This window comes from Camellia sinensis, chromosome 10 (genome assembly GCF_055761805.1).
Source record: "Camellia sinensis isolate YWXY chromosome 10, ASM5576180v1, whole genome shotgun sequence".
Taxonomy (NCBI): Eukaryota; Viridiplantae; Streptophyta; class Magnoliopsida; order Ericales; family Theaceae; genus Camellia; species Camellia sinensis.
The window spans coordinates 24,257,816-24,269,309 of record NC_138970.1 but is presented as its reverse complement, the minus strand read 5'-3'; the positions used below and the strand labels follow the sequence as shown (position 1 = coordinate 24,269,309).

Sequence of the window (11,494 nt, the reverse complement as noted above, 5' to 3'; positions counted from 1 at the left end):
GAAATTCACATCCCAAATATGAGAATCATTTTGGTCTTTCGTTTGGCTAGGTTATGCGAGTTCGATCCTCGCCGGTGCCGTCGTCTTGCCGGTGCTATCACTCTCTTCTTCATCTTTCTGTTCGGTCGTTCGTAGGTGCCCTGAGAAGAAAGAAGAAAACAGGGTGAAAGAAAAAAAAAACAAAAAAGAGAGAGAGAGAGTTCAAAACGACGTCATTTTGGCTCACGTCAGGGATTATTGCAGGGAACAACGGCAGAGGATCCGGACTCGTATATATACACACACGCGCGAAGGATTAGAGAGGTTCATGACTGAAAAAAAAATAAATAAATAAAATAAAATAAAATAAATAATGATAGGAAAGAGATGTAAATGGAATTTTTATTCTTTGGTTCCAACTTGATGGGTCCTCCATCTCCTCTAGTCTCTGCTGTAAACACCGTGTGGAGCCCAATGTGTTAAAAAAATGAAAACCCCCCTAACCGATCCTAATTGCTGTGTTTTCCATTTGATTTCTTTGAAACTGTTCGAGGGTCTGCATTTCTTTACATTACATTTTCAAAAATTGTGAGTGAAAATTGATTCAACTCTTTTCTCATCTGTGTTTGATTTCAATTCCAATTCTCGAAGCAGATTAGATTATGGCTGATCTACTCATTTCTCCCCTTGTTAGATCAATTTTGACAACCTTGAACTCTTTAGCGCTAAAAGAGTTTGGGATAGCATGGGGTTTGAAAACAGAGCTAGTGAAGTTAGACAGCACACTAAGTACCATTCAAGCAGTCCTTCAAGATGCAGAGACAAAGCGAGGGAAGAGCGAGGCTCTGAAGAATTGGCTGAGAAAGCTCAATGATGCAGCTTATGATGCAGACAATCTGGTGGATGAGTTCATGATTGAAGCTCAGAGAAGAAGGATGGATTCTGAGAGAGGCATCAAACCCCAAGTAAGTGCCTTTTTCTCTCTTCGAAACCGGCTTATATTTCGATTGAAAATGGGGCATAAGATCAAGGATATGAGGGATAGGTTAGATGCCATTGCTGGGGAGAAAAATAAGTTTCACTTGAGGGAAGCTGTGGTGGAAACCGGAGAAGTTTGTGGGATGGAGAGAGGACAAACTGATTCAATGGTGAATGAATCGGAAATTTATGGGAGAACTGATGAGAAAGAAATGATAATTGAAATGTTGCTCAACAATTCAAGTGATTGTGATGATGATGTTTCGGTCTATGCTATGTGTGGTATGGGGGGACTTGGAAAAACCACACTTGCTCAATTGGTCTACAATGATGGAAGGGTGGAGAGCTACTTTGAGCTGAGAATTTGGGTGTGTGTCTCTGTTGATTTTGATGTAGAGAGACTAACCAGAGCAATCCTAGAGTCCATAGAAGGTGGTGGTTGTAGTATCTCAAACTTGGATCCACTTCTACGTCGCCTCCATGAAAAACTGTTTGGGAAGAGATTTTTACTTGTCTTGGACGATGTATGGAATGAGTACCACGAGAAGTGGGATAGGCTAAAAAATGCACTAAAGTGTGGAGCTAAAGGCTGTACTGTTATAGTAACAACGAGGATTCAGAAAGTTGCTCTTATCATGGCTACACTTCCTTTACACCACATGGCTCCACTGTTGGAGGATGATTCTTGGTCCTTGTTTAAATGGCGTGCATTTGGCAATGAAAGAAGAGAGGAAAACCTTCAATTAGATCCCATTGGGAAGGAAATAGTGAAAAAATGCAAAGGGTTACCCTTAGCAATAAAGGCTTTGGGGAGCCTCATGCAATTTAAAAGAAGTGAAAGTGAATGGTTATCTGTGAAGGAGAGTGAGATTTGGGATTTGCCAGACGATGGAAGTGGTATTTTACCTTCTTTGAGGTTGAGCTATGAAGCCTTATCTCCACATTTGAGGCAATGTTTTGCTTATTGTTGTATATTCCCAAAAGACTATAGAATGGAGAAAGACATGCTGATAGGGATGTGGATGGCAAATGATTTTATTCCATCTAAAGGAAAAACAACATTTCATATTGGCGATGAGATTTTTAAGGACTTGGTTTGGAGGTCATTCTTACAAGATGTGGAAGAGAATGAGGACGGAACAATATTTTGTAAAATGCACGATCTTATGCATGATCTTGCACAATCTATCATGAGAAATGAATGCTTTATTATGAAGCCACATGAGGGTATGAGAATTCTAGATAAAATTCGTCACTTGTCTTTTTACGTCGGCTCAAGTGAGATGGTTCCTTGGAATGAGATTGAATTTGAAATCCCATCTTTGCGGTCTCTCATTTTACATTGCTGGAAAAATGATTCTTCATCTTTCATTTCAAAACAAAAGTATCTCAGAGTGTTGGATTTGTGTGGCAATGCTGTTGAGAAGTTATCAATGTCAATTTCCAATTTCAGCCATCTTAGGTATTTGGACATGTCATTCCATAGTAGAAAATTTCTACCGGAATCAGTGGGTAATCTCCAAAACCTGAAAACACTGAAGCTAAAATTTTGCTGCCAACTTTGTAAGTTGCCCAAACGCATGAAGAACATGAGAAATCTCACTTACTTGGATATCACAGGATGTCATTCTCTTACTTCAATGCCTGATAAAATGGGACTATTAACTAGCTTACAAAGACTAAGCACATTCATTGTGGGCCAAGATGAGGGTTACCAAATTGGTGAGTTGAAAGAATTAAATCTTGGGGGTACATTGAGCATAAACAGACTCGAGAACGTAAAAAATTCAGAAGACGCCAAGAAGGCCAATTTTAAGGGGAAGCATGATCTTATTTCTTTGAAATTAAATTGGTGGCAGAGCTATGAAGAAAACAGACCAAAGAATGTCGAAGAGGTTCTTGAGAGTCTCCAACCTAATTTGAATCTGAAGAAGTTGAGCATATGTTTCTTCCCAGGTTCAAAGCTTCCCAATTGGATGTCGGTTCTTAAAAATCTGGTTGAGATCTCTTTAATAGCTTGTGAAAGATGTGAACATCTTCCACCTCTTGGCAAACTACAATCCCTAAAAATTCTCAAGATCGGGGGGATGCATTCTCTTAAGGACTTCAACCATGGGGATTATGGAGATGGGGAAAGTTCATTTGCTGCATTGAAGAGTCTCAAGTTCTATGAAATGCCAGGCTTGGAGGAATGGGCAATAGTGGATAGAGGAGAAAATTTCCCTTGCCTACGGGAGTTGGAGATATCTAGATGCCACAACTTGACTAAATTGCCTTTTCTTCCAGCACTTGAGAGATTAACAATTGAGGAAGGCAATGAAATGTTATTTAGATCTGTGATTAATCTTACTTCGATTTCCTATTTTAGGATAAGTAGGTGTAATTTTAAGATTTTTCCAGATGGACTGCTTCAAAATCTTAAGACCTTGGAGTCCCTAGAGTTATATTGGATGGGCAATCTGAAGACCCTGTCAAATCAACTGGATAATCTATTTGCTCTAAAATCCTTAGACCTTCGTTATTGTCCTGAACTTGAAAATTTGTCAGGACTCAGAAACCTAAGCTCTCTGCAGAAACTGTATATAAGTCATTGTTCTAGTCTTACGTCCCTTCCAGTGCAAGTGTTGCAAGGCTTGACTTCCCTTGCAACCTTACAAATTTGCTTCTGTGATAAACTAGTATCTTTGTCAGATGGAATGCAATATCTGACAGCACTTTCGTCCTTGAGTATCAAAGGATGTCCAGAGATACAATCTTTTCCAGAGGGTATGCAACATTTGAATGCTCTCCAAGATTTGTGTATAGAAAATTGCAACGGATTATTTTCTCTACCAAATTGGCTAGGAGGCCTCCGGTCATTATCATCCTTAAAGATTTCGTACTGCCCTAATCTGAGGTGTTTGCCGGATGGGCTGCAGGATCAGAAGACTCTGAAAAGTCTGGAAATTGGATTATGTCAACATTTGGAGTGACGGTGCCAGAAACAGACTGTGGAGGATTGGCTGAAGATAGCTCACATTCCCGTGATTTGGATGAATTGTAAACGAGTACAAACCTTGGATTGTTAATGTGCTAGTTTGAAGTGGAGATTCACATCTAACAGTGTTTGCAGAAAGCTGATTTGAGCAAGTGCAGCAGAATTGAAGACTCGAGTTTTTGATGCAGCGTGCTTGAAGAATTTTGTGGCTGGCCTCAATGGGTTTGCGCACTAGTTGAATAATACATCATAGTTTTCGAGGTTTGTTTTCTTTTTCTTGGATAATAATACATCATAGTCAGAATTGAATTTCATTAACTTGTGAAATTAGAAAATCACTAAATTTTGATTTCTTTCATTAATCTCTCGTATAGGTTGAAGAAATTCGAAATTGTATTTCATCGCAGAGCGGCATGGGTACGGAACACTCTTGTTTCTCTAATCACGCTGAAAAGCTTTTGTGTTATTAGATCATAGATGGCTGTGAAGAATTGTAATAATTGATTGTTTAGTTTCCTTTGATTTTATATTTCCCAGCACTGGATGGTGTTTCAGATGGTAGATATTGTGGATTACTTTATTCCAGGTTGCTTCTAGTTTCATCATTCTTCTTTGAGGGATATGATTTCCATTTATTTGCCCATTTTTATCGGTTTAGAGCCATTTAAATGGATATTATTTATTTTTTATTTAATTTTTTATCAGAATTTCTTTGGGTCCACCATTGTATGTTTGGTTTGTTTAATCTTAAGTTTGTTTTATGTCTTTGTGCTTCAAAAGATTGTACCCAAGAATAGCGCATCAACAGGTTGGTACTTAGAGCGTCTCTAACTTTTTACCTTATTTTTTTTTTTCTCATCAAATTTGTTCAATAATTTAAATCAAAAGTTTAATTTGATATAGCTTGGCAAAAATCAAAATTTTGATTAAATATTTTTAAAAATACCTAACCTATCACGAAAACCTATCTTTTAATCAATTCAAGTGAAATTTAACACCACCCAAACAAGTCAACCCAGTACAAATGCTTTGAGATGTAAAGAAAGTGGGGATAGGTTGCTCAGGGGTCTAACGTGCTTGTTAGGTTTGTGAAAGTTGGAACTACCAAACGTGGCCTTAACTACTCAAAAAGTATTTTCTAAATTCATTAAAATTATTCATGTTTTTCACATTAGGCTGCCAATTATTGATCATTTGACTATACTAGTTGGACCCCCATATGCTACGGGTCGCATTATTGTTGATGAAAATAATAAGGAAAAGATGCAGCATATTTTTTTTTTTTTTTTTTGAGAGATTCTCCAATGCAAAATACACAATATTTCTTCTTTTCTATCCTATTAATCATAACCACATCTTATATTTCACAAAATTGTAAACCAGCAAAATGATTGGCCCCCTTGTCTTCAAATGAAACTCCGTGGGTTAACCGGTTGGAAGGATTGCTTTATGTTTCTCTTTTTCCCTTCTCTCTACGCTGCCACTCCTTCCTAAGGTGGAACTGGAAACAAATCCACCTTGGAGTTTTCTCTGCAAAGTTAATTGGAAAATAGCATTAGTAATTTGAGTGGGCACAAATGATGTAGTGAGAGTAAAAATGTATAAAGATGTAGTGAGAGTGAAAATGTATAAAAGATTTGATTAGTTATGTTTAAGCAGTTGGAAGGTTATCCAAACACAAACTGGAACAGAAGGTGTGGAATTTCCCTAATAATACTATTTTTTTAAGTGAAGAAGAGAATGAGATTAGACTATCATTTGTTCTTCCTACCTGGATAGTGTAGGATTTGCATAGGTGGTGGAATGCGATAAGATGGTTGCTGCTAGTGGTGCCTGGTGAGTTGGGTATGCTAGCTAAAATGCTACATGGCCTCTGTTCTGTCTTGATACAGGTTGTATCATGTGTGGCTATAATAGAAGAAAATAAGGGGTAGAAGCATGAATGAACAGAGAGCAAAATGGCAAACATAAACCAAGAATGAATCTGAAGCGGTAAGTAAGAGGACATATGAGAGCCCATGAAAACCGCTTAAATCAAAACAAAAATATCAACAATCTAACAAAGCAACGAGAAATTAATCAATATATATTATACTTTCATCCATTGTTCCATTATCTTCAGTCAATTTTCTCAACAACCAAAAATGATTAGATAAGTAGGGTTCCATTTACACTTATCAACTAACCATTGGCACATTGACAATCAGAGTGTCTTCCTTGCAAAGCCTCATCTTCACTAATCCGTTGTTCTAAGAAGTTGGTTAAAAGCTGACTTTTTGACTTTTTTTTAAAAAACGTGTAAAAAAATAGAGAAATGATGTGACCTAAAATAAGTTAAAAGTTAACTTTTGGCTTTTAGCCATCTTCCCAAAAGAGTTAGCTTCACCTTTGTAATCAATTCTATATATGTCACTAAATCCATTTCTGAACTGCGTACCAAAGTACGGATTTGCGTTGCGCGAAATCCATATCCATGCTATTTTCATTGAACTGCTACAAGATCAACAATTCCATAAGCTTGGGCTTCAATTGCTGACATAAAAATATCTCTTTCCATGTCTTCGGATACAACCCATAAACGTTTGCCCATTCTTTGTACATAAACCCTTGCGAGGGTTTCACACAGTTTTAAATACAAAATCAAAGCAAAAACACAGCAAAATCTGAAGGAAATGCAAATCAAATGAAGAACATAAGGGTGGAAATTGTGACCATGGAGATTCCAAATGGAAAAAATACCGAATCAGAGCAAAATGCATAGCAAGAGAGAGATGCTTGAGAGTGAGACATTGAGATGACGAGAAGGTACGGAGAGATCAAATACCCAATTTTTAAAAACATGCCATAAAAATTAACAAAACACTTCTATATTTCATAAATTACTAATATAGTAGTATCGCCATGGGGAACACTGCAATTCTACAAACAACGAAAAATCAAATTCACAAGAAAAAATACCTCAACAAATATTATCTACCACATGAACATGTAAAACTTTGAATGAGAATATGCTACAAGCACTTCATCTTCTGATGCTTGTAGAAAATCATTGTTCAGTTGGCTGCAAGGCTGGCTGTAATACCTTTGCCGGATAAGTATAATATCATATATGTGTTGCCATTGCATGTTAGAAAATTACAAGCTTCTCGATAATAAGCCTCCAATGAAAGAACAAATGAATCAATAAATAAAAATAATTCTTTGCAAAGTTCAAATTAAAGAACACTGATCCTTTTTATTTTGCTGTCCATGTTTTTTGAGCAACATTGTAATAAAGCACAAATCTTTTTGGACATTTGGAACTTTTACAGACCAGAATTTCTGCTATTTTTTTGCATACAACTCCACAACTATTCACCCATGATATTTCATTGACCTTTCATTTTATCAGAAATATATCCATATATCAACAGGAAACAACCATAAACCAGCAAGTAGCAACAGGAACAACCAATTGGCTGAATTAGAAATAAAGAAAATCAAAAAAGCATGGGAAAAAAAAGAAAGTGAATAATTTTTTTTTTTTTTTTTTGTGGGGGGAAATGCTACAATGTGCACTTGTACATTGCAAGAAAAGTTACAATTTTTTGATTAAAGTTACGAAGTTTTGTGAAAGAATAATAAGACATGAAAAGTAAAAACCCCACCAAACCCTCAATGAAATTGGGAACTTTGGTTCACTTGAATTAGAGAAATGTGTATGCAAAAAAACAGAGATTGCTAACCAAGCAAGAGTTCTGAGTACTAAATCCAAAAGGGTTACAATCTTTTCATCAGACCAACCATTTCTATAGCAATAAAACCAGTTCAACAAACTAAGAACCAGGTTAAAAAGTGAAAGACCCAGACAACACAATAGAGTTTGTTTGTAGTAAATATTCTAGTTTTTCTAGTACTCTGTTTTGAGAACAAATAACAATAGCGAAGGAATACAAAAACAAACCAGCAGCAAAGAACAAATAACAAAAACGAAGGAATACAAAAATAAATTATGGAATTATAAGAGATTTCATTTCTGGTTTACTGGTTATGTTAATAACAGCAAGAAAAATAAATTATACAGAGAACCAAGAGTAAATTTTTAAATGAAAATATAAAACATAAAAACTATCAACAAACAATCATTTCTGATGTCCCCCAATTCAAAATTCCAGTTATCCAAACCACCGTCATCTCACAAGCAGACTAAAACTCCAAGTCAGTCAGAGATTTGGAACTATTTCATTCGCTTATTTGAATTGAAATATTCTGTTAAGAGAAACAAAAGTCTATCAATTGGACAGTTGAAGTTTAATTGATTAAGATATTCAACATGCAACATGATAAAGTGCAAATAATACATCTCACCAAATAATAGAATCCAGGAAAACATAAATTCGCTTTAGATATTGACCATAGGTGTTCATGAACATTAGATAGAGACCAACCTAGATACTCTAATTGGACTACAAATTGGCTGTCTGTTAGTATACATGTATCATAGGTTGGTAGTCAGAATTCACTGACCTCATGTTTGTATGGCCATTTACATTACAATATTTGTGAAAGTACCTCCACGTGTGTTGACACATGCACACAAACTTGCGAATTAGTCACCTTTGAAGTTTGTTGTGGTATTGGCATTTGTCTAGTTATATAATTTTTAGCTTCTCAACTTATTTTCAGTTCTAATTGAAATCCTTCTCTTAATCTCAGGACAAGCCTAAACACCAAATTGTAAAACCGACTTAATTTCTATTCCTGTGATCTTAAAACCCACAGAATTTTCAGAATACGCCATCTACTAAATGTAATCTAACATAGATTTCTGGAAAATTAGGCAGATTATTGGTTTAGACTAAAGTCAATGGTTCAATCCAACATTTCAATATATCTGTTGTGTTCGTGGTCCAAGACAAGACGTGAGCATGTTCCAATTTCGATTTACAAAATGGGAACAAACTTACAGCCACTTGGTGGGCAATAATCAAACACTTGGTGAGCATGTTCCAATTGTTTCTGATGAATTTCTCACTTGAACATAGAATCAAACACTTGGTGGGCAGAAATTTTAACAAATGTAAAAAGAGAAGAACTTCATCCCAAAACACAAATTCATGAACAGTTAATTTCAACAAGAAGAAATTAAATTCAATATAGGCATTAACCAAGCTCATAAACAGATATCTAAAAAACAATTTTCAATGAAGCAAACATGTGACAATGGAAGAAAGAATTGGATTTCCCAGCAACTAAAAAATGGAAATTGAAGAATGTCATACCTCTTCTGTTTCGCTGACAAAACGCAGATTATTTTGCACCAACGCAATGAAACACTCAACACCTCTCAACATCGCAGAACTTGTGTAACAAGCCTGGGTGAAAAGCTGCAGCAACACAGGTGGCAAGAGGTGATGCACAGCTTGCTAGAGAAGCTGCAATTGACGTGGAGCTTGCTGGAGCGTGATCAACAATCTTCAAGGAGGGTGAATTGGCCATTTCAACTGGGTTAGACACTGGTGTGGTGTTAGACACAGATTTTCCTGCTTTTATAGATAGTTATAGATAATGCACAACAAAAATTCTAAACGCGCATAAGCTTGGTCTCGTTTGGTAGCAACGTCAATTTCAAGTTTTCTGTTTGCAAAAAAACACGTAACCAAACTTGTTTCAAACGTGTAATTCGCCCAAAACAAAAATAACATAACAAACAAGTTTGCTATATCGTCCACCACGTGCTTCTCATTGCTCCATTTGCAACAACTGTGTAGACAGGTTTGATCATCATTGAATGAGTTCAAGCCATATTTTCTTGTCATATCCACTGAATTCCTAAATTTTTTCTTTGTGTAATGAATAAGCGGGTTAAGTATGCAACACTAGCTTGTTTGATGAAATGCCTCAATAAAATTGCTGTTTTTCTGTGTGTTTATTCAACATTTGATTCTGAGCCCAATCAATTCCTAATCAACCCTAAACCTTTTCCAACCAAGACCTAACTTGAATAGCGCCTGATTGCTTTTCTTGAGCCCACTATGACTATTTCAATTTCCATTGGAATGGTTACTTCAGTTTTCATTAGAAGCTAAATTGCACCTTAAGGTGCCTATTTTGGCAATACAGTCAAAAGGTAGCTAGTTTTTTGAGTTTTTGATTTTTTTTAGTTACATCACCTCTCTATTTTTTTTACATATTTTTTATAAAAAAAAGTCAAAAAATAAGCTTTTATTGTCACGCACCATGTCTATTCTACTAGTTGATGTTTGTATGAGAGGTTGAGCTATAGTTTACTGCATTGAATATTTCTGAGCTACTAGTGGATATGTGCGTATGTTTGCCAATCTTAGCGTTTATGAGCCATCAATTTAAGAGTATTTCTCAATCTCAAATACCTCAAATACTGTGAACCATTCATTTTATAACAAATTGTTTGCATAAGTATAGAATGACCATGTAAGCTTTTCTTTGTACCTTAAAATCCACTTGACCCCAAAAAATCGGCTCAATTCGACATATTCTTTCTTCGATAACTCAAAATTCAAACTACCCTTAAAAGATTATTTAGTACAATTGAAATGGTGGGCTCTCTCTCTTTCTTTCTTTCTTTTTTTTTTCATTTTTATCTAATTTGCACAAACAAGGTGATTCTCTTACCCTCAAATGCTATCTATATAGCTTAGAATTAAGTGTGAGAAACACAATATCATGTGAAATTATCTTCTTCTTCTTCTTCTTCTGTATTTATTTATTTGATTTTGTTGTCGTTGATGATGAGGCATGTGCATATTATTCGCAAATATTTTGCTCTTATACACACATATTTACAATCACCCATTCAAACTATATGCAATTCAGCATTTGGACAAAGAGAAAGATGGGAGGAGAGATAGATTCATTCTCTCTAAGTCCCAAAACTCCCGATCATATCATTTTAAGGAAAATTATTTGCAACCCCAAGTTTGCGTAGTTTATATTGTACCCTACAAATAGAGACAAACTCAAAGCGTTCCCCCATTAACTTGGTTCATGACTACATTGAGTGGCCAACTTGCTTAATATATGATGAAGAATGGAATCTCTTTCATTCATGAAATGAAATATTTCTTGTTCAATTGTGGCTTTTGAAAAGGGATGTAAATCTGCGTATAAGTTATTCCCTAATGAATTTTATGTATCTAGCTCGGTTTGTTTAGTCGTATAATGTTGAACAAGCTATGGGATACTAATGGCTGCCTTGTGGTCGCAATTCAAACTGACTGGAATCACACATCTACACCATGATCTTTAGCAATATCTTTGACCTTGTAGGTATGGACAAAGATAGAAGTTTTGCTTAGAGGGGGCCGTGTTAAGTGTAGGAAAAAAATCTTGCGTTGAATGAACATGATGAAAAGCATGGAAAGAGAAAAAGGGTAAACTGATCTACCTTGGACAAAGGTTTCAAACTAACCTTCGGTCGGAATTGGTTGGTGTTAAATAAACCAGAAGATTGGTGGTTGGGTAGCAGGTCAGTGGCAAACCCAACACGACCCGTGAACAGCCCAAATATCACTTTGTAGGTTTACTAGGTCTACCAATCCA

At 35.9% G+C, this 11,494-nt stretch overlaps 1 protein-coding gene and 1 long non-coding RNA gene across 2 annotated transcripts; one reads left to right on the top strand and one right to left on the bottom strand.

The window, feature by feature from the left end:
- The first annotated feature begins 534 nt into the window (after positions 1-534).
- On the top strand, positions 535-4,697 carry LOC145801020 (disease resistance protein RGA2-like). The gene is made up of 2 exons (XM_082891086.1): positions 535-4,195; positions 4,309-4,697. The coding sequence occupies exon 1, from the start codon at positions 642-644 to the stop codon at positions 3,927-3,929; it is 3,288 nt and encodes a 1,095-aa protein (XP_082747212.1). The 5' UTR covers positions 535-641; the 3' UTR covers positions 3,930-4,195; positions 4,309-4,697.
- Positions 4,698-5,187: 490 nt separating this feature from the next.
- Positions 5,188-9,979, bottom strand: LOC114258110 (uncharacterized). Its single transcript, XR_014341845.1, has 2 exons — positions 5,706-9,979; positions 5,188-5,464 (listed from the first exon to the last, which is right to left on the bottom strand). It is a non-coding gene; the product is annotated as an uncharacterized LOC114258110 (long non-coding RNA).
- Between the last annotated feature and the right edge of the window lie 1,515 nt (positions 9,980-11,494).